Below are 22,466 nucleotides of genomic sequence, written 5' to 3'. Positions count from 1 at the left end.
ACGTTTTAAATAGCATCAATGAAATATCAATATCACTTATTGTTCACATTATAAAGCTGAAAAATAATTTTTTTTTTAATTTATTAATATCTATGGATTATTATAAGATCAGAAATCATTAAAAAAATCTACTCAAATACTTGTTAAAATATTGTTCTTAATGATGAAAATTGCACATGCTAATGATAGTTTGCATTTATTAATCAAGAAAATTTATTGCCACAACGATTGACTGAATATTTAAAAAGGTAAAGTGAGGTATAAGGACTGTACTCTGATATCAAAATTTCTATTTATTGGTTTATTAATATTATGGTAAATTTGATCGTCGATAAATTGTTAGTTTATTAACATAATTTACTGTACAATTAACTAATACAGTATATATTGTAATCACTAGTAAAATGTTATAATTTTATTTTAATTTTACTTCTTAAACGGTTTTTCATTCGCGTTTACCTCATTCCTCGATTTTTACCTTTTCTATTGAATGCTACGCCTAAATAATAATTATTTTACATTTTTACTTGTAATCTAACAAAAACCAGTTAATTTGAAAATAATTATGTAGAAAGATATTTGATGTGCATATTTGTTTTCTTTTCTTTTTAACTTAAGATACATCTTATTTTACTTTCTAATTTATCTGTGATTTTTCCTAACGGTTAATTCATGTACTTACTAATCTTGAATGTAATGGAAATCATATATTATTTGATTGCAATAAATTTCCATTATTTTGAAAATGGAATAATTGTCTTCAATCGTTTAATGTATTTTCAATTAAAATCATGAAGACTAATGAATATCAGTTTATTGTTAAATTTTATTATTTTGTAAAATTATATTTTTATTAAGGACTGTATTAATATAAGAATTACGTTAAAAAATTACAAATAAATATTATGCAGTCATTTTTATCGCACTTAAGAAAAAAAAAATATTTCATGTAAAAGATTAATTAATCGGTCTTTTCTTCAATAGGCTTGAGCAGAATCAGCATTGGGTAAACAGAAACCTAAAAATAATTTAAAAAATTTTTTTTATTCTTTAATAAATTATAATTTTTTTTCTTCAATCCATGACTCGGTTGAATGTTTCTCAAATAAATTATTCTGCTAATAAATTTGAAGAATTTAAAAGATGAAGAAGATTCTAATCAAATAAATGATTAAAAGAATGAAACTTTGGCATTCACCCAACATTGAAAAAGTATTGAAGATATATATATAAAATAATGAATCCATACAAAATATATTGTTGCATCAATGAATTTTTCAAGCGTGTAACTTTATATATACATATGAATATAATATACGTATATGAAAATGTATACCCACATGCATAGATAAAATTTTTTAATATTAAGAATGATTTTAATCTGTCAAGGGAGAACATACAAGCAATGTTTTCCCTAAATATTATTCTTTGTGTGTTCATTGTATTTGCATTTGTTTATTTTCAATTGCATAATCGATTATCGTGAAATGAAATATAGTATTAACAATTTATACTAATTATATTTCATTGTAAATTAATTAAAGAATTCCTAATTGAATATGTTTATGTGTTTTTTATCATTATTAGTTATCAATAGTCATAGTATTTGCTTATACATTTAATGTCTCTTTCTTTCTTTCTTTCTATCTTTATTTCGTGCAGATATTCCATCGTTCGCTTATTTTGCTTTTATTCCACATTGTTATATATTCCATCATTAATTCTATCTTGAAATTCAACAAATAAAAAGAATATTCGAAAATATTGTGACTAGCGACATTCCCAAATTTTCACTGTCTGATCCACACTACCAGTCACCACATAAGGATGACTTTTGTGAAAATCTGTAATTAAAAAAATACATTTAATGTTATTAATAAAAATTATGCCCGTATAAAATTCTAACTAATACATTTAAATAAATGCTCCAAATATTAATTGCATAATTTTTGTAGCAAATTGTTTTCTAAAACCTATTTTTGAAGTGTTTCTTTTCATTTATTACATTCATTATAAGTATTTAACTAATATAACATTATTGTACATCTACTTCTCAATGAAAGACAAGCGAAATTATCACATGAAATCAGTATTGAAGAAAATTGAATACTAACCGACAGAAGTGCAAAAATGAACATGTGCATCAAGAGTCTTCATTGCTCGTTTGTTACGTGTGTCCCAAACTCGTAGAGTTTTATCATCAGAAACACTGACAATGAATTTACCACCAGGATGGAAGACGATTCCACGCACCCAGTTATCATGACCATGGAGAATAAATAAGCAAACTCCCACACTGACGTCCCACATACGAACAGTTTTGTCTCGAGATCCTGAAGCAAGAAAAGGACCTTCATGTGCTCCTTTATTATCTGCACCTGCAGCAGCGTTTATTGATGCTCTTGCACTGTCTGGAGCCCAAGCAATGCATTCAACGACATGATCGTGATCTCTTAGTTCAACCTAAAATATTCAAAATAAACTATTTTAGATGAGAAAAAAAATTACTAATCTCATTAAATATATAAGTGAAATGATTACTTTGGTTTCTTTTGTAGCCATGTGCCATACTCTTACAGTTTGATCATTAGAGCAACTGGCAATAAGTTCACCACAAGGACTAACCCTTGCCATTCTCACCCACTCTCTATGACCTATGAGTGTTTTTATGCAATATCCAGTGGCTACTTCCCATATTTTGAGAGTTTTATCTCTCGAGGCGCTTACAACAAAATCACCTTGTGGTACAAATGAAACTGAGTTAACATTATGATCATGGCCATGCATTGTTTTTACGCAAGCAAATGACTGATGAAAATCCCATATTTTTATTGACATATCTGCACTGCATGACACAAGTAATTTTCCTGATGCATCAAACGATATATCTTGAACGCTATCAGTATGACCCTTCAAAGTACGTTCAAACTCTCCGGTTTCAAAATCCCAAACCTGTGAAATAACATTCATTATTTATCAATTGACTTCTTAATTAATAATACCTTTCAAATGAAAACGTAAAAATATTAATTAATATATTATGAAACATTATTCAAATTGGTATTTCGTCGGCTTAGAGTGTCAATCTGCTAAGCGTCATAATAGATAAATTTACAGAAAAAACAAAAATCATTCTTATAAAATAGAAATTAATTTTAAGAAAGGGTTTTAATACAGTTGATGTATTATTTTATTCTTTATAATATCAAATAAAAGAAGAGTTAGTAAATTCAGTATTTAATGTTAGTACATTCAATCAGTCAAAAATTGATTTAGCATCGTTACAAATTAAGTCGACGATGTATCAAAAAATAATTTGTAAATGAAACTTATTTTTTTTAATTGATAAATTTATAAAAATTAATTTCATAGTTTGTAAGTAACATTCTACTAATTTTACTAATTAATATATTATTTAACCATTAATTATTATATTTTATTTTTAAAAACAACTTGATTACTAGTTAATATACTTAATTAGTTAGTTGTACAATTATGTATGAAAATATAAATCTTTCAACATATTAAGAAATATTTTAAACTTGTAACAGCAGCATTGAATTAATTTTGTGATTATAACGCTAATAAGTTTTTTTCTAGACTTACTTTGATTGTTGCATCTTCACTGGCTGAAACAACTAAACTAAAAACAGGATGAAATATAACTCTATTGATCGGCGCTCTGTGACCAGTTAAACAATGTTTCTCTGGAGGTCTGGGAATCCATTCTGTAGAGGAACGTTTTCCACGTGTTGGTGCTCCTTCAATAAATTCTTTTTCGGCTTCAGATAACTTAGATTCTAATTCCATTACCTGCCATCATATTTAAATTTTTAATCAATTCACGTTCAAATGAACTTAAGAAATGTTACCTTCTTTTGTAATCGAATAACAGAAGTCCATTTTTTCTCAAGAAGACCACCATATTTACGTTCTACCTCTCCTGGCATATCAGCTTCTTTTTTGAATGCTTCCAGAGCATCTTGGTAACCATTAGTATTAAGATAATCTGCAATCGCCTTATTTCTACAACATTAAATAATATAAATTTTACACTTTATGATTCATTTTTTGCATTTAATTAATATTGTAATTATCTTTGTTACTATTAAGTGATCAAGTATATTTGATGCAAAATATTCTGTAATACTCAGGGAATAATTTTAGCTTATTTTATTATAATCAGGCAGAAGAAAAGCTACAACTAATATTTAGCTACTCTAAAAAGTTTGAAGCTGCCGACTCTTAATATAACTATTCTTATAAAATTATCGATAATAGTTATTAAGTTATTTTAATTGTCTTTATTTGAACAATTTTCAATAGTATAGTTAAGATTCATGTAGGCATAAATAATATAAATAATTTTTTATGATGAATAATAATAGCGAGAAAATACATGATAACTATTATACAGATAGTAAAAATAAAAGTTTATATAATTCTAAGAAAGACATTGTAATATATTTTAAAGTGAATTTTATTGAATATTACATTAATAAAAAAATTGTCTAATTTTATCGCCAAATAGAATAAATCAAGATCACCATCTGCAGAAAGAATAAAATTTAGATAGACTTATTTCTAAATAAATATAAATGATAAGTAGTATCTAATCAATCTTTTTTTAAACCGCTTTTAACACCATTTAGATATACTTAAAACATAAAAATTATTAAACTTATTTTCTTTTCTATACCAATAATAAGAGACACTAATATGAATAGGAGACTTGCCAATATTGATTATTTATTTAATTGCATTGTAATCATTAGATTATTGTTAAACAAATATACTGTTGGAGAGATTTATCTAAATACATTATTTAAGAATAAGTTTTATTAAAAAAAATTTGGTTTAAACAAATTATGTTGTAGCAGAACATTTTTGGTCATTAATATACAAATAAAAAAAAAGCATCCATAAGAAGTAATAGCTATAGAGTTAATATCCAAAAAGAGCTTAAATTAATGATATATTTTTTAGTACACACAAATTTGTGAAATTTCATTTTTTTTCGCAACTTCGATATCATACCCCGTCTGCAAAAAACATGACGAGTCGCTAATATTGATCGTTTGCAATGCGCTTGCTCTATACAAAGATATCTTTACTCCTTATATTTAACTAGCAGAATTTCCTGACTTTTCATGCTGAATAATTTATAATTGAATAAATAAATTTATACTAATAACTATTAGGGACATAACATTTTATTTTTTGTAGACCCATAATGTTTTCACAAATTTGAGTTGGTTTTTATCAATGGTAACATCGATTCAACTAATAACTTCAATTAATCACTTACAGCTCCTCCCTCTGCCGTTGTGACAACACCATTTTCATGATCCTTGATATATTCCGGCTTATTCTTCAGCGATATTCACAAATCAGCAAGATTATAAAATATCCTCGTATGGTTTCGTATCTAGTCAACCGTGATTTGCATTGCCTGGTTAAAAAACATACTACTATATTATTTATTGATACTTTGAGACAAATAAAATGAATTTTAAAAAATTTTAAAATAACCAAAATCCTTTAAAATTAATGCGAAAAGTAAAAGAGAAAATAACTGCGACGTCGCAAAGATCTCATAATGATGTGTGAAGCATAAAATCAATATTCACTACTGACTTATAACATTAAGCGGTAATATTTATTACTTAATATATTTGATGACATTGAATTTATTTTAATTTTCATGTACTTTTACTGATTCTAAAAACTTTCTGCTTGTTTTACATTATTGTCAATGCTGAAAATATAAAAACATTTTTCGGTTATAACAAAGGTTTACATTAGAAATAGAATGCATTATTCCCGCATATTAAATCGTGCAATATATGCAATAGAATATCTAATATCATATCAAATGACAACTTAATTATTTCTAATGACACCTTTTACATTTTATTTTTCTATTTAATATAGTAAATTTCAGTGTAATTATTAAATAAAATAAGTAAAAAAATTGTCGAGACAAATGATTTAAGCTAACTACTTTTAAAGATTGACTTTTCTAAACCCGGTATTTATATCACTGATGTAATTGTTAATTAAATTTGAAAGGAATCTCAAGTAATTCATAAATAAATGCTTATAATTAATATTAATATTTCTAATAATTTTCAGTATATTGACAAAATTATATTTCACAAATCGCGATCGTAAAAAATCAATTGTCCGATGAAATGTGTAAAAATTAACGTGACAAATGTGTAAAAAAGTTTTAGTATAATACATAAAAAACTCATCGAATCATTTTAAAGACAGGTATGAACTCATTTCAATAATTTATGGAGAATATTAAATAATCCAATTGAGCTAAAAAAGAAATAAAGAAATAAGCACAACATTTATTTGTTGTAAATTGCACACGGCCATCTTGCTCCAAACCGTCACGTCTGGTTGATCGAATTTTGAAATCTAAATTATTTACTCAATATTGATGTGAAATGTATGAACATGGTTCAATCTGAATGTCAAATACTTACGTCTCTAATTATGATTAAATAAATCCTTTCAGTTCTATTGTTGTTAAATGATTGATACCGATAATTAAGAAGAAAAGACACAAAATTCTCGTCAAACTAACTCCTTACAACTTCTCAATACTTCTCGAGACAACTTCTCCGAACAAAGTGGATTGAAAAGTCCCACAAGGTGTCGCTTATAATGTAGACGCATGCGTGGAAATTTGCGCAATAATGGTCCATTTTAAAAAATTTTAACAATAAATAATTTATTTATTAAAATTGTATAAAAAATTGTATCAAAAATATCTTATCTCAATAAAAATTGACTTTAAAAACTGATTGGATTGGTAACTTACTGGATTTTTACCTTCATAGTTCACTTGAAATAATTCGTCAAAAAAGCCATCTTAAAAAATAAACTTTTTTAAATTTTTGCTGTTGATGGTTTTAATCGTAATAATAATAATTTTTTATTAATTTTCATGTTAGAAAAAATTATATTTACCGATGTGTTTCTTTCTATATGTACAAGATGACTTATTGGCTTAATTGATGTTATAGACATACAGGTCAAAATTTTAATAAAACTTATCAAACCAAAATTAAACATATCTGGAGAAAGTTTGATGTAGTTTTTAATTTTAAGAAATCAAATCTTTATTACTATTATTTTTAAGAAGATATATGTGTATATTATACATATATTGGTCCAATAATTCAATTCCTGTTCACGATAACTTGTGAATAAATTGAGATAATTAATAGATTTTTAATTATCAACGTTGTAAACTTGTTTATATTCAAGTAATTTAAAAAAAATTTTATCCAACCTAGTGCAGATTTTTTTCACCTATTCTTCTTGAAACTCGAGAAGAGCTCTGAAATAGTTCATTTGTTTTTGAAAAAAAAAAAATACAAAAGCATGTTTTTTTTTAAGCTTCATTAATATTGTTACCACTATTTCTTACCATTGGTATGTAACAATTAGATTTCGTGAACAGGTTACAAATATTTACAATAAAAAATACGCAATAATAATGATTAAAAATTAAAATTAGCACAAAATTTTTTAAACTGATATATTATTTTATGGGGAGGCTTTTTACTGATTTTTTATCCACTAGTGGCTACAGTGAGAAACAATTATTAGGGACAGTGTCTATGTGATAACGACATGAATGTATGAACGTGCGGTGAAACAATATACGTGTATGTCTGTATGTGTGTATATATTTCCAATTGTTCATTGTACACATGCGCAATAGAAAAAGTGCTATAGAAGGAGAAAGATAAGTGTAAATAAATAAAAGAATGAAATCATCAAAATTTCTGTGCAACTTTTCTCTCAGTTTGACAGGCCAGCTGGGGCAAACCTAGCAAAATTAATAAATAATTTTATTTTTATTGGTGATTGTTTATTGTTTATAATTTACATTTATACGGATACATTATGTATTTTCATATCTGTACATGCATACATTAGTCATTTGGAGAATTAAATTTTTGCTGGATAAATATTAATTTTTTTTATATTTTATGATGGTTTTGTTAAGTTAAAACAAAATAATAAAAATGGACTCGTCGTTGAATACTTCACAAATAAATAATCTCTCTAGAACTAGCAATACATCACCCAGTCTGAAAACTCAATTAATGAGTCTTATTAGAAAATCAAACAAAATATTTGTCGGTGAATATTTAGAAAGACGATTAGTACGAAAACATCCATACACAAGTTACAAGTGAATATTTAAAAGATCTATTTTTTTTATATTATTAACGAAATATTCATCATGTTTGTAATTGTTAAAGGCGTTAACGAAAATCGTAATTATTCTTTCCAGAGATATCATAGTCATTGATAAAAATGAAAATTTAATTAAAAGTTTAAAAGAAATCCATAGATATATCTACCATCAATTTGAAGGCCAAAAATCACTTGGTATAACTCGTAAGTCTTCAATATTTGTTAAATAAAATATATAATAATACGATAAAGAATGATAAATGTTAGTTTTACTAATTATATTCATTAAAAATTATTTATTATTATTGTTTTCTTACTATATTCGTAGTTTTATCATCAAATTAGCTATTAAAATATGATTATTTTAATTGAACGATTGAATCGTAAATTAAATTTGACTAATTAGTCCTTTGATGTACCATAAACCTACATAAATTATTTGTGGGCTATTAAAAATTAATGTAAATAAGCAATTAATTTTCTAAACTCACAATTGTTATTTATAGTATTGATTTGGTATTTCGAAATAGTTAAATTCAATGATATAAGTCATGATTGAACAATCGATTACATGATCAAAGTTATTTCATCAATCATTTTTTTCATCTATAAAGTAAACTTATCATATATGAATAACATAATGAGGATTTTTTTATTTAACTATAATTAACAGGTACAATTGTTGACGATGAAATACAGGATTATAAACTATGGGTTGATTTAACTGATCAAATACCATTAGGTAAACACTGGTTTCAAATTAGATCGATAAAAGTGGAAGATAATACTGTTCAGCTACAATTAAAACACTTAAGGCCATTCGAAAATCCATCAAGAATATTCAATACTTCCGATAATCATTCTCCTTTTGATATTAACGAGGTAAATAATTCAAATTTCAGAATCGTGTGCAAAACTTGTTAAATTTAGAGAATATTAAATTTTTTTCTATTTATGTATATTCTACATATTTTCAAAACCTCAAATTCATGATAGTCATATTGTAAATAGTAGCTATCTAAAAAATAGGCCTATTGTGGGGAGTAAAAGTTGCAGAAGTTGGCAGAGATTTGTCTTCAATACAATAAGTAACAAATTATCTAATGATTACTACTTATATTAATTAAAATAGAAATTCATCATAATTTCAATGATCTGCTACTATCATCTCCAATTTACTACTCTCTACGAGGGCTAATTTTTTTTTCAATCATTACTAAATAAGCACCAATAGTTAAATAAACAAATTTTGAACAGTGTTCGATTAACTATATTCGATATACATTTTTATATGTCTCTATGGATATTTTTGATTAAATTAAGTCAGTAGCTTTAAAACGAAAAATAAAAAGAAAACAACTTGAATAACAATGATGAATTTCAGATTTTAACATATCACAACTTAATTGAAACGTTGAAGTTTTGTGCAGTCGTTTTGATGAGTCTTATTACACTAGCTGGAAACTTTCTTTGGTATTTTGCTGACTACAGTATTAAAATAACTCGAGAACTTTCTAATCTTATCAGGGAGCTGACACCTATTTTTTTTGGGTTTTATGATTTTGCATCAAAATGTGTAGCTAGCTTACTTTGGTTAATTTATATTCTGTTTCGCGGAGATTCTATAAAATCTTCTACTGCTCCTGCTCCTAGTCCTAGACCTTTGGCAATTATGCCTGATTCTTACCCTCTTCAAAATTATCAAAGTTGATACAGGTACCAAAGACAATATAATTAAATGTTTTCAACCAATAATGATGCACCATTATTTATGATTGTATAATTCAGTAGATAGTAATTGAGGGAATATTTTTTGTATTCACATATGTAAATTTGAATGGACTTTGAAAATTTAATATAAAAAGTGGTAAAATCCAATGAGTGGTTAATATCTAGAATTATCATGTATCAAGTATTTCATTTATAAATTATTTAATTACCGAAAAAGACTGTTTATTATTTATTGAAAAATATTAATTCTGAAAAACCTAACCTAAGTCACTAATGATAAATAAAAATAAATAAATAAAATGCACCAGTCTTATTTAGTACATATAATTGATGTATTTGTAATACATTTCTATAGGAATGAAGTATATTTAGCCTTTAAATTGTAGATTATTCTAAAACTGGGAAATCTGAATTAAATTACATCAAATTTAAAAAAAAACTTTTACTTTTTCGAAAAGTTTTTTTTGCATATGGCAATTATTATATGCTTTTTTATTTAGTAATTCCAATTACTCCACAAGCCAAACGTGCACCAGCATTTCCAGTTGTTTTTGAAAGTTCGTGTCCACCCTTTCCTAAGTCATCAACATCAGCATGAACCTAATTGAAAAATTATAGATTATTTTAATATGTATCAATTCAATCAATATTAATAATTTATTAAATATAAAAAAAATGAATTTTTAAATAGTAGAATTGATAATTAAAAACAATATAAAACAGGAAATACCACAAGCGTTCTTCCAATAATATTATGAGCTCCACTAAGTTGAATCATTTTGTCAGTAATATTGACTTTGGCAACACCATCAGAACCAGCTTCAATATTTCCAAGATCTCCAACATGTCTGACACTATCATCAGGACCACCATGTTCTTTATTCAATGGATTGAAATGTGGACCAGCACTGGTACATCCTATGATTTAATTCCAGAAAAACCAACGTTATTTTATCAATAAGTTTGACAAAGTCTTTATTTGCAATGACTTTTAATTCGTAACTTAAGATTATTATGTAAACTCAATGTACTCCTTAATAAAACAGAAGCAAAAAATTTGGATTGCAAATTATTAACTTCCCGTCTGATCAAAAAATTGTTGTAATTGATTTAATTAAACATTATTTTGTAGATGTTAATATAAAGGAAAAAGTTTTACATAAAAAATAACTGATGACATTTTATTATGCACATAACGCTATAAAAATTAATTTTTTTAAATAAAATTTTCAAACATTATTATCTTAATAAACAAAAAAAAAGTTGATAAATTTGAATCATAGATAATGAATATCGGAAAATTATTATTGCAGACGACCTATACAGATACATTCATTCAGAGTTTGTTAATGTTAGAATGAATTGGTACATGATGAATATTTATCCTCTTACCATTAGTGTTATCACCGAATTCATGGATATGAAAGCCGTGAGAACCGGGTTTTAAACCAGTGACTTCACCAGTGACCTTGACAGGAGATGATTCTGCCTACATGAAACATTAATTCTATAATCAAGTGGTCTATTAAATAATGACAGTAACTAAATGATTATGCATTAAGTACAGATAAATTCATTTGTCCCGACAAATTATAATGATTTAATGTACTTACATTTTGCTCGAAGTACAGAGTACCTGTAACTTCACCTTGAAGGACACAAACAGCTTTAACCATTTTCAATTTATTTGAAAATGTTTTCAATTGATTGTTTAACGAAAATTGAAGTCTCGAATGTTCTTGTAATTCCTGTTACGACAAACTGTGATAAATAATACTTGATCATTTGCTGAATCACTGATAACATACGAACCAGATTATACTTATAGTGGGGATACGTTGCCAATATCTTGCGAATTCAAAGACGCAACAGCACACTCTAGTTTATAAAATATTTTCTTCATATCTTTTAGGTAATTACCGACTGTGGCATAATTTTTAAAATTTAGGTCAGCCATGACACTTCGTAAAAAATGATTTTTTCGATGTTTTTTATTCATTTTAATTTTCACAAATTTATTTACAAAAAAAAAGACGATTGTGTAATCCTTGAAAAATATCTCACCTTTTGATCAAGTCCTAAATTGTTAAAAAGTACTTATTTTTCACAGAATAATCTGTGGAGAAAAATTGTGCCTTTTTTCAGTCAAAATTCCGGTACAGAATACAAAGTTTGCTTCTGTCAGTAATTTAATTTTTCTTCACCGACCATCGTTTTTATTGTGAACGAAAACTTTTCTCAAAAATGTAAACTGTAAATAAACATTATCGTCTATCGATAGCTTATCAAAGTTTGGAAACAATTAGCATTTAAATTCTTTTGATTTCTTTTGTGTTGATCGCACTCATGAAAGCGAAAAACTGTGATAGAGAAAACAAAGAGAAAAGAAAAATTTGGCGGGAGTACCGTTCGCTACTTTTAATATGATTATAATTAAACTATTCTAAAAAGAAATTATTTTAAGTAAATATTAACACATGTACACGAAGGTAAAAATAGTTAGATACCTTGATCTATCACTTTTTAATCGAAAAAAATTAAAATAAATCGTATACAAAATATAATTTTAAAGTTCTTGAATATGAGTACACATACAAAAAAAAAATAACGTTTATAAGCTTATCACTGTACAAAAAAAATAGTATACATTCGTATACAATTTAAAATTTAATTTGATTGGTCAGACAATTTGAATAACTAGTGCGTTTCATATTTGTTTACAAAAGTTCTACCCGGTATTCAAAGTCATATATCTGATATCAGTTGATCTGTCGAAACATTCCGGACACCAGAATTTTTGTTTGAATTAGCAATAAATTAATAAAAAATGCCAAAAAAACAGATAAGAAATGGTTTTTATTATTTTATGGTGGACTTTAAAAAACGAGAAGAAAAATTAGGTCGGCATTTTTATGGAGGATTTAAAGAAATTCAAAGTGATCCCAAATGTGCTGAACAGTGGGCTGTAAGTAAAAACAAAAATTCAAATTACCAAATTTTTTCTGATATAATATTCATTATTTCTAATATTTGATGATTAAATTATGTTGACACAGATACGAAACAATATTGCAATTTTTAGGTTAAAACGACATTGTATTGTATTTTCTTTCACGTAAAGTTAATTTGAGAAACATATAAATTGTCGATATCTGAAAATTCGATATACTTTAATTGATAAAAGTGCATAAAATTCTTTTTTTAAAATGTATTTAGTTTTATTAATATAAAATAAATTATTTTCTTCAGGCTCTAACTGTTCAACAAAAGAAAGAATATAATGATAGAGCACAAAAAGATAAGAAAGAAAAACAAAAATTAACTGGTGTTGGAGAATCAATAGATTTCGTTCGACAGCAACAACTATTGAAAATAAAATATGAAGAAAATATGAAACAATATATTGATAGTCTCATTGATCAGGCAGATTTACTCAATGGTATGTTTATTTTTCTAAATAAATAAATTACATATCTATTTACAAATAAATTAAAATTATATGGAACAAATAGAAAACTGAGTTAATTAATGAAATTAAGAAAATTGAAATAATTATGATACAATTGAAGATAAAGCAAATAAGAAATATGGTTTAAAAATATAATATTTATTCGCTTAAAGTAAATAATACATAATACTTTTTTATATTAATACTTATTTTGTTATATTAAAATACAATGTGTTAATTACACTTTAACTTTGAACGATAAAATTTGAATAAAATATCAACATAAGTATTTTCATTTTCTTTTGCAGCAATAGACACAACTTCATTCTACTTTATCCATGTCAACTACTTTTATACGAAAACGCATTTGGATTCAACAGTTGATTATATTCCAGCTGAGTTTGCAGTTTGCGAATTCTCAGTGAAAAGTGGAGCTACTAGACTCTACCATCAAATCATTAACACGAAAATTGAATTGGGATATGCACGTGAGGCTGCAGAAATCAGTGATACTACACATAAACTTAATTGTGATTTGCCGGAAGGAGAAGCAAGTTACAAAATTATGTGTAACAAACTCATGGACTTTTTGAAACATGAGATAAAACCCAATGCTAAGCTTCCTCCATTATATACTACTAACAATTTAAAAACAATTGTTCCTTGTCTGCTTAGAAGAATGACAACTGCTGCTGGTAAGAATTAAAAATAATTATAATAAATTTATGAAAATAGCCGACCATAAAAAAAATTTTTATTTTTATTATAGCAATCCCTGAAGAAACTTTTGATGTGTATTCGTTTGAATACTTATTTGGTAGCTATATGAAATACTTGAATCCTGACTTTCCTGAGAATGCCACTCCATCAATCATTGCTGAAATTGAGCTCGGCAAAGGTGCATTTGTTTGGTCGCCTAGAATTGAATGCTCGGTATATTATTTCAATATTTTAATCATTAATTATTATCGATAATAATGAAATCATAATTGACTTTTAATTCAATTAATTACTATTTTATATTTTAAAATACTTCATAGAATAACAGTTGTGGAAAAAAGTAAAATTATATTTTGATATTGTTTGTTTAGTACCATTTAGGTATTGAAGGAACAAAGCCTTATTGTAGTCAAGCAATTGTTCAACAATGGGTTTTCACATTTTGCGATTATTGTTGTCCAAAATTAAACATCCAAATGCGTCCAGGAATTCATTGTCCTGATAATGACAGAGAAAGAGAATGTTATGCATTAACTAAAAGTTTACAATATTTGAGTTTGAAAGAAAAAGTAATTTCAGTAAAATCTGGAACAGGGGTTTGTATTTTTTTCATATTATCTTTAAAATAAAAATATGAATTTATTGTTAATAATAAATATTTAGCTGTGAAGTTTCAATTTTCAAGCATTGATGTTAAATTAATATTTAGGTTTCACGTGATTACCGAGAAAGAGTGTCTGCTCGTACGGCTAAAGAAGAAGAAGAGCGACGTAAAAAAGATACCAAACTGACTATTATTGACCATAGTAAACTACCTGAGCAAAAGGCTCCTGTTGTTGAAGAGACTTATAAACCGGTATATCATTTATATATTTTTTTTTTCATATTTGAAACAATTATTAAAAATTTGGAGCACTATTTCAACAATTTATATTATTTACAGTATAAACCAATGAGGCCACCACGAACGATGGCTAAAATTCTAGATAATTGTAATCAAGATCCTGAATTTACTGAAGAAGATTTTCCTACCATTGGCAGTAGTAGAAGTAGAGGAAAACAACGTCGAAATACCCAAAATTGATGCACAAAACATATACTAATGAATAACCTCATGACAATCAATGCGTTCGTATGACATTTTTTTACGTATATAATATTCTTTTGTTCTTCAGTAGTAAAATGAGCGTTTGTTTTTATAAAACTAATTGCAATATTGCGTCAAAAATTCATTCATGAATTTATGTGAGATATACTTCTTAGTCTATGACTGAATTTGATAAACATTTCTCAATTAAAAAATTTAATGATTAAATATAATTCAGAAATGATTGAATTTGAAGTTCAAAAATTATAAATGATTTTAATAAAATAAACAAAAGTTTTTTATGTTAAAAAATTTACAAAGATTTATTCGTTATTACAATTAATGAATTTATAAAAATAATTTTTAATCAAAATAAATACAAACTTGTCCATACTTTTATATAGTTCATCAGAAATATTGGGCTATTAACTCGTTACATTAATTATTAATAAATATTCCATTGAAATACTGAACAACAATAATTCTTGTAGAACATATTTCTCAGTTAATGGAAAAATTAAATGTAATCAAATTCAGTTATACAGATGTTTTTTTAAATATTCTCACATTTATCGCGGATTGAAATATTTAAATGATAAATACCCTGAATATGACAGAACAGCTTTACATAAATATTTACGTAGCTACTATTACAAAAAATTTTTACAGTAATACAATGGTATTTATACGATAATATGTATTTTTTTACTGATGTAAAGAACATTCAACTTGGTATTTTCGAGTATCTCCTCTCGAATTAATCACATTTAATATTGTATAATTAATTAATTCCTAGAAATTTTTCATAAAGATGTTGTACATCATTTATTCGGATATATATCAAATTAAGTTGATAATTTTATGCTTCAATTAATACTTATTATTGAAATAATCGACATCATGAGATAAACAGTGTTTTTGAGCTTTTGATTATATATAAACTTTTTTTAAATACCAAGATATTAGAAACAAAAAAATACTTTAAACATTATTTTTAAGTTTAAGCACTTAAACAGAATTATTTAATCCTACTAATTATTTTCAACACTTAAAATCTGTTTTATACATTTAGTAGCTTAAAATTTAATTAACTACCTCGTTAATAACAACATGAAAATACTCTCTAATTGAAACATTGAATTAAATTTATAACTCTTTTTCGTTTAATGTTTAAAGTTAATCAGAACCAAATTTTAAATATAATCAATAAAATTATGTATTTTCTGTATTCTTTATAATATTGTGGTAAAACAGTTTGAATTCATAAAAAAACTTATAATTCAATTGATGAATAACTTTATACATTTAACAAGAAATAATTGACTTATTTATACTTGATACCAATTGCCAACAAAAATTTTAATTTTTATAATTTAACAATAAAATAGGCTTCCACCGAAGCAAGTTCGTTTTCGAAAAAAACTTTCAACATTGATGAACATGAAAAAACGTAATAAATCCAATAAAAAATATAAGTGAATATTGAATTAAACTCCATTAATTTCTGTTAAAGTTTTTACTATTGATAACATCTAAATGTCTTATATTATACTATTTCAAATGCGATAAAAGTTTATAATACGATAAGTTTGTTATATATTTTTTAGAAACAGTTTCCGAAATAAAAATCTAAACTTTTTAAAATTTTGTTACAAATAAAATTCTGATGAAGACATCAGTTGAAAAGCGAACTCGAAAACGATGTAATTGCAATAAAATAGATGATAAATTTAAAAAGTAAAATTATATTTCAAATAATTTTTTTACATAATACAAGTGTGCTGATTTATTTAGTATTTTTTAAATATACTTGGTCCATAGCAACTTATCATTTTATATATTTTATAATACATTCGCTAATATAATTTTCAACCCTTCACTGATCTCTCAAACGGCCGACTGGAGAGGGTAACAATAAAATCAGAAATTGTAGTACCGACAGTCGATAAAATAACAATTTGCAGTGTTCTTTGACAGAGAGGAGAGACAATGGACAGAGAGACTAGATTAACAACTAAAACCAGAGAATAGGGAAGTCTCATCTTCTATTCTCTGCTAAGACAATATGCAGTGACAACGAAAGTATATTCAAAAATAATATAATAAAATTCTATTCTCTATCATAAACTAATTAAATTAATTCGAAAAAAATGTATCGTCAAGGTAATAAGATATTTTTATCTAATTATGTTAACCTTTTTCATTCCCTTGATATTTTTCTAGGATCAAAAACAATAACATTATTGTATAAACATAATGTCAATATGATTAATAAGATTGAGAGATGTTTTTATAAAACTCGTAGTCATATGAGTGATAACATGAAAAATTCTTTTCAACAAGGAACATTTATAAATAAAATAATGGATAGAGATGGACGAAAAAAGTAAGAAAAAATGTACTTTCTCATTAATATAAATCTAATTTCAACTTATTCTTATGATTTTAAGTATATAAAATTAATTATTCATCAAATACTTGATTAAACTGTTTGTCCACTAGGCCGTGGTATCCTGTTAGAACACCTAGAAATGAATCAATGGATGTGATAAAAGAAAGATTAGTCAATCCACATGTTACTCGTAGAGTAATTGTACTTAATAAACTATTTATGAAACACATAACAGATTTAATGGCAGTAGGTGAAATTGCAACGCAAACCCTTGGCAGAGGAATTGAAATTTCTCGAGTCAATTTTACCAATGATTTCAAAGTCGTTCGAGTATATTGGTTTTCATCTTATACAGATATTTTAGATGAAACTACTGCAATATTAGAAAAAATTTCATACAAATTACGACATCAATTAACACAATTAAAAGTTATTGGTGTTATGCCATTGATTCAATTTGTCCTTGATACTCAGTTAATGAAATACGTTGAATTAGAAAAAAGATTTCTTGAAGCTGATTATGGTGATGATTATGTACCAAAAATAAAGGTAGCTCCTAAACGCCAATTAACTTTATTCACTCAATTGCCTAAAGAAGTTCAAGAAAGAATTAGAAAAATGAATAGTACAGAAGAAATAAGTAACAATAATGAACTTGAGGATGATGATGAGATTTATGATGTCGATTTACCACCTATGAAACATGATACACTTGGATTTGATCATTCAGTAATTATGTCTACTGTAAGTATTAAACATTATAACCAATTTCATTATGTATAAAGATATCTATAAAATACTTTGCATTTATTAAAATGAAAATATTAATTGGAATATTTTTTTATTGTTAAAGATCAAGCAATCATTAAATAAAGCTAGAGGTAAATCATTAAATCAATCAGAAGATACTCATTTATACACACCAGAAGTGATAGATATTGAATTTAATAAAAAATACTCTAATATACTACCATCAAAAGAAGAAGATGACGCTTTTCTGAATTTCTTAGAGAAACGAAAAATTGAAGAAAAACGTAAACGTCAACGAAGGAATGAAAGTCTTGAAAACATCGATGAGTATGAAGAATGTATTTCTGAAGAGATTTCAAATGATAATGGTATAGATTATGATGATTTCGATGATATCAAAACTCATGAGTTATCATAAAAATTAATAGTGAGACATAAATATATTTTAATGTATATAAAAACTGTAAATATTGTTTATAACATTACCATCATCAACTCTTTATTGTCATTACTTAAGAAAAACAACTTTTTTTTCATCAACATCTATTGTTTTTATCGCTTAACTTAATAAAATGTTAGTTAAGTGTATTCAAAAAATATGTATTGTATTTTATAAAAGCTTTTATTAAATACAGTATAACCACTTGTGTAATATAATTAATATAAGTGTTTTTTATTTTCAATTTTTTATTTCTGGATTCGTTAAAAATTAATTGCTAAATTTTTAATTAATTATAATAAAATACAAATAACGAATAATAGTAATACATTATTTAATTAGTAATAAAGTTTTTTTTCATCATATTAAAATTTCGTACTGAAAATTTTTTTAGAATATTTCACCACATGTTTTGGAGTCTTCACCACATGCGTGGTGTACCAGCACCTAACCTAACTTTGTGTACAATTGTGACAACCAGCTAATTGTGTTTAGCTTTTTAATTTTTAAACCTTATGTGAAGATATAAAAATAAATAAACTATAACTATTTAGTTTATGTAATTACATTTACTTTTTTTTTTACAATCAATAATATACGAAAATTAATTAATATTATCATTTGAATCTAAAAAAAGAAATAAACAAATTTCAAAACAATGAATTTACTACCTAAATCCAACGAAGAATTCTCTAAAGAACAATATTGGAATAAATTCTTTAAAAAACGAGATAAAAAAGCGTTCGAGTGGTAAAATTATAACAATTATATTATTATTATTTATTTGATTATTTTGGAAAATTATATGTCTTAATCATTATTTATTTATAAACTACTAATTCATTTTTAACTTCAGGTATGGTGAATATCCAGAGCTTTGTGAATTATTATCCAAATATATTAAATTTAAAGATGATATTCTGATGGTTGGATGTGGAAATTCAACGCTCAGCATGGATTTATACGATGTTGGATACAAGTAAAATATATTTTTCAATTTAAAGTATATCTATTTCATATTATTAATAATTATTAATAAAATATTATTCATTCAAAATATATTATATTGTTAGAAGCATAACAAATATAGATATTTCTCAAGTAGTAATTGATCAAATGAAAGAGAAAAATCGTATAGACAGATCAGAGTTGATATTTGAAAAAATGGATGCAATGAATATGACATTTGAAGATAACAAATTTAGTGTTGTTATGGATAAAGGAACATTAGATGCTCTAATGCCAAATAATAATGAAGAAACTATTAATAATATTGATCAATATTTCAGAGTATGTATTTAATAGATTTTATTTAATCAATTGTTTTAGATAATAATCTTTAATTTATTCAATTATGTAAACGAATAAAACTAGTTTGTCCAACTCAATATAGGAAATTTCTCGAGTTTTGAGAAAAGGTGGAAGATATATATGTATATCACTTCTCCAAGAGCATATACTTAATAAATTAGCAGCTTATTTTCCAACATCAGGATTCATGTTCCGTATAATTCGTTGTCATGATGTTGAAAATAAAATGAGTGAAAAAGACAATGATATGTTTCCAGTTTTTCTTATCGTTGCAACTAAATGCCCAGGACTTAATCAACAAGTACAGTATTAAATAATTGCTTTCTTTATTGAAAAAGTAAATTTTATTGGTACAATTTATTTCATCGGTTTATTTAGGTGTTGGAGTTATCTTTAACAAATAATTATATTAAAAAAGTTTCAAGTATTGATGAGATGGTAAAATCAATTCTTACAATCCAACAATCGAATTTAGTTTGTAATAGATTGCGTTGCAAAAACATTGCAGATGAAGGTGAAGTAATGTTGGAATTATTTTCACCAGAAAAAGAAAATCCTAGATATATCATATATGTTCTTGATCAGCCAAAAACTGAAGGGAAAAGTTATGTAGTATTTTTAGTACCTCAAGGACGGTAAATATTGCTTTTATTATTATTTCTGTTTAAACGAAATCATTGTCTTCAATAGATTTAATGAATTTGTATTGAATACTCACAAAAAAAATATAATATTTTATTTTTAATTATTTTACAGTGAAGGTGATTGGTTATTTAGTACAAAAGAAGGACGTACACAGTTTGCTACCATGATTGATAAAGATCGTATTGCAATTACTATGCTTGGAAGAAATCACAATTTTGTAGATTGGGAAGAAGTTAAAAATGAATTAAATACGTTTGTGAAGAAATTAGCACCACCTCGACTTCCTTCGAATAGCTTAATTGCTTATTTATCATTAGGTCCAGATGTTGGGAATCGTGAAATTTTATATGAAGGAGAAAGTAAAATGAATGGTCGTATTGTCGTAGAAAACGTCTACAATAACGATTGTGATTTTAAATCACGAAGACTGATATTTTTAAATAACCAGTTTGTTATTCAGAGTGACGCTCAAATTAAATCAATTAAAACTCGAAGGGGGAAATGCAAAGAAATTATAAATCATGAATATTTGGCATGCGAACATCATGCTTTAATGTCGATTGCAGTTAATGCAATAGTAAACAACTTTAAGAATGATAATAAAAATCATTTTAAAGAAATTCTTATTGTTGGTTTGGGTGGAGGCGGATTGTGTATGTTTCTTCATCGATTTTTTCCACAGGTAAATTTATCTTTGATTTCTTTTTCTGTTATTTCTAGTTCAATTGAATTAAAAAATTAACATCAAAAAATCTTTTAAAGATTATTTTTTATTTGATTCATATTACACTTCAATGTGATTGCTAAAAAATTATTCTCTCATAGTATAAGGCATCTTCTGTTATTTATTAATAATGTAATGTAATCATTTTTTTAGTTGAAAATTACAGCGGTAGAAATAGATGAAATGATATTCAAAGTAGCAAAAGATTGGTTCGATTTCACTGTGAATGACCAAGTAAAAGTTGAAATTGATGATGGAATAAAGTATTTAGACACCATTAAACGACGAAAAAATAAATTACATGCAATACTTTTCGATGTAAACAGCAATGACTCATCTCTTGGTATGAGTTGTCCACCAAAAGACTTTTTAGAACCATCAGTACTATGTAATATTTCAGAATGTCTCTGTGAGAATGGTGTATTAATTTTAAATTTAGTCTGTCGAGACAAAAATTTACGACCCCCAGTTTTAACGACTCTGAAAACCAAATTTTCATCTATAGCATCTATAAAATTAAAAAATTGTGTTAATGAAATTTTGATTTGTTCAATAATGAAACAGAATTCTGACAAATGGAAACAACAATTATTGAAATCATTTGAAAATTTTTTAAATGAATTAGTTTCTAAAAAATTGTCAATAAATGACAGTATTGAAACGTCCGAATTTTCTGAAAGTCTAACTATTGAATCATAGTTAAATATTTGATAAAAAAAAACTATGTATACAATGAAAGGATTTAATATATCCCAAATGTTATTCTTTTTTTCATTGAATAAAAGCATTAATTAAAAAAATCATGAACATTAAAATATCGCAAATGCCTGTGAATATTTAAACCTCTTTCAGTCATTGAAATTTTTTATTCACAAAAAAAATTAATTGAAAATTTTCTCATATATGTGTATATATTTATACAATAATAAGCTTCAAAAATAATATAATATTTATTTTAAATTACATATATTATTATTAAATCACTCTTATTAC

At 25.5% G+C, this 22,466-nt stretch overlaps 6 protein-coding genes across 6 annotated transcripts; 4 read left to right on the top strand and 2 right to left on the bottom strand.

Annotated features, from left to right (window-relative positions):
• Positions 1-328: 328 nt before the first annotated feature.
• Lis-1 (LisH and WD40 domain-containing Lis-1) lies at positions 329-6,642 on the bottom strand. The gene is made up of 7 exons (XM_035093121.1): positions 6,498-6,642; positions 5,309-5,452; positions 3,873-4,026; positions 3,607-3,813; positions 2,542-2,952; positions 2,115-2,463; positions 329-1,844 (listed from the first exon to the last, which is right to left on the bottom strand). The coding sequence occupies exons 2-7, from the start codon at positions 5,344-5,346 to the stop codon at positions 1,771-1,773; spliced, it is 1,233 nt and encodes a 410-aa protein (XP_034949012.1). The 5' UTR covers positions 5,347-5,452; positions 6,498-6,642; the 3' UTR covers positions 329-1,770.
• A 1,095-nt stretch (positions 6,643-7,737) lies between these two features.
• Positions 7,738-10,183, top strand: LOC118072945 (uncharacterized). Its single transcript, XM_035093123.1, has 4 exons — positions 7,738-8,221; positions 8,324-8,430; positions 8,900-9,108; positions 9,611-10,183. The coding sequence occupies exons 1-4, from the start codon at positions 8,052-8,054 to the stop codon at positions 9,935-9,937; spliced, it is 813 nt and encodes a 270-aa protein (XP_034949014.1). The 5' UTR covers positions 7,738-8,051; the 3' UTR covers positions 9,938-10,183.
• A 196-nt stretch (positions 10,184-10,379) lies between these two features.
• Positions 10,380-11,786, bottom strand: LOC118072946 (superoxide dismutase [Cu-Zn]-like). Its single transcript, XM_035093124.1, has 4 exons — positions 11,571-11,786; positions 11,350-11,446; positions 10,688-10,875; positions 10,380-10,557 (listed from the first exon to the last, which is right to left on the bottom strand). Exons 1-4 carry the CDS (start codon positions 11,631-11,633, stop codon positions 10,450-10,452), a joined length of 456 nt encoding a protein of 151 aa, XP_034949015.1. The 5' UTR covers positions 11,634-11,786; the 3' UTR covers positions 10,380-10,449.
• An 891-nt stretch (positions 11,787-12,677) lies between these two features.
• Positions 12,678-15,222, top strand: LOC118072941 (protein maelstrom homolog). Its single transcript, XM_035093120.1, has 7 exons — positions 12,678-12,922; positions 13,207-13,396; positions 13,714-14,100; positions 14,175-14,338; positions 14,497-14,721; positions 14,835-14,981; positions 15,069-15,222. The coding sequence occupies exons 1-7, from the start codon at positions 12,785-12,787 to the stop codon at positions 15,207-15,209; spliced, it is 1,392 nt and encodes a 463-aa protein (XP_034949011.1). The 5' UTR covers positions 12,678-12,784; the 3' UTR covers positions 15,210-15,222.
• Positions 15,223-17,026: 1,804 nt separating this feature from the next.
• LOC118072943 (uncharacterized) lies at positions 17,027-18,884 on the top strand. The gene is made up of 4 exons (XM_035093122.1): positions 17,027-17,375; positions 17,436-17,598; positions 17,715-18,348; positions 18,458-18,884. Exons 1-4 carry the CDS (start codon positions 17,363-17,365, stop codon positions 18,770-18,772), a joined length of 1,125 nt encoding a protein of 374 aa, XP_034949013.1. The 5' UTR covers positions 17,027-17,362; the 3' UTR covers positions 18,773-18,884.
• Positions 18,885-19,222: 338 nt separating this feature from the next.
• On the top strand, positions 19,223-22,230 carry LOC118072654 (eEF1A lysine and N-terminal methyltransferase homolog). The gene is made up of 7 exons (XM_035092688.1): positions 19,223-19,543; positions 19,650-19,772; positions 19,867-20,083; positions 20,187-20,405; positions 20,483-20,739; positions 20,861-21,431; positions 21,627-22,230. The coding sequence occupies exons 1-7, from the start codon at positions 19,452-19,454 to the stop codon at positions 22,170-22,172; spliced, it is 2,025 nt and encodes a 674-aa protein (XP_034948579.1). The 5' UTR covers positions 19,223-19,451; the 3' UTR covers positions 22,173-22,230.
• Positions 22,231-22,466: the final 236 nt, after the last annotated feature.

Source organism: Chelonus insularis, unplaced genomic scaffold (assembly GCF_013357705.1).
Source record: "Chelonus insularis isolate UGA/USDA-ARS -01 unplaced genomic scaffold, ASM1335770v1 contig_94_pilon, whole genome shotgun sequence".
Lineage (NCBI taxonomy): Eukaryota > Metazoa > Arthropoda > Insecta > Hymenoptera > Braconidae > Chelonus > Chelonus insularis.
Note: the sequence above shows the minus strand (reverse complement) of the source record. Positions and strands in the feature narration are given on the sequence as shown.

Coding starts and splice junctions, on each gene's coding strand:
- Lis-1 (XM_035093121.1), bottom strand. CDS start 5,346: ATGAAAATGGTGTTGTCACAACGGCAGAGGGAGGAGCT. Junction 3,814..3,872: donor TTATTCGATTACAAAAGAAG/GTAACATTTCTT, acceptor ATATGATGGCAG/GTAATGGAATTAGAATCTAA. Junction 2,464..2,541: donor TGGCTACAAAAGAAACCAAA/GTAATCATTTCA, acceptor TGAATATTTTAG/GTTGAACTAAGAGATCACGA.
- LOC118072945 (XM_035093123.1), top strand. CDS start 8,052: ATGGACTCGTCGTTGAATACTTCACAAATAAATAATCTCTCTAGAACT. Junction 8,431..8,899: donor AAAATCACTTGGTATAACTC/GTAAGTCTTCAA, acceptor TATAATTAACAG/GTACAATTGTTGACGATGAA. Junction 9,109..9,610: donor CTCCTTTTGATATTAACGAG/GTAAATAATTCA, acceptor GATGAATTTCAG/ATTTTAACATATCACAACTT.
- LOC118072946 (XM_035093124.1), bottom strand. CDS start 11,633: ATGGTTAAAGCTGTTTGTGTCCTTCAAGGTGAAGTTACAGGTACTCTG. Junction 11,447..11,570: donor CTCTGTACTTCGAGCAAAAT/GTAAGTACATTA, acceptor TGTTTCATGTAG/GCAGAATCATCTCCTGTCAA. Junction 10,558..10,687: donor TTATTGGAAGAACGCTTGTG/GTATTTCCTGTT, acceptor TTTTTCAATTAG/GTTCATGCTGATGTTGATGA.
- LOC118072941 (XM_035093120.1), top strand. CDS start 12,785: ATGCCAAAAAAACAGATAAGAAATGGTTTTTATTATTTTATGGTGGAC. Junction 13,397..13,713: donor TCAGGCAGATTTACTCAATG/GTATGTTTATTT, acceptor TTTCTTTTGCAG/CAATAGACACAACTTCATTC. Junction 14,722..14,834: donor CAGTAAAATCTGGAACAGGG/GTTTGTATTTTT, acceptor ATTAATATTTAG/GTTTCACGTGATTACCGAGA.
- LOC118072943 (XM_035093122.1), top strand. Junction 17,599..17,714: donor GATAGAGATGGACGAAAAAA/GTAAGAAAAAAT, acceptor TTTGTCCACTAG/GCCGTGGTATCCTGTTAGAA. Junction 18,349..18,457: donor ATTCAGTAATTATGTCTACT/GTAAGTATTAAA, acceptor TTATTGTTAAAG/ATCAAGCAATCATTAAATAA.
- LOC118072654 (XM_035092688.1), top strand. CDS start 19,452: ATGAATTTACTACCTAAATCCAACGAAGAATTCTCTAAAGAACAATAT. Junction 20,740..20,860: donor TTTTTAGTACCTCAAGGACG/GTAAATATTGCT, acceptor ATTATTTTACAG/TGAAGGTGATTGGTTATTTA. Junction 21,432..21,626: donor TTCATCGATTTTTTCCACAG/GTAAATTTATCT, acceptor TCATTTTTTTAG/TTGAAAATTACAGCGGTAGA.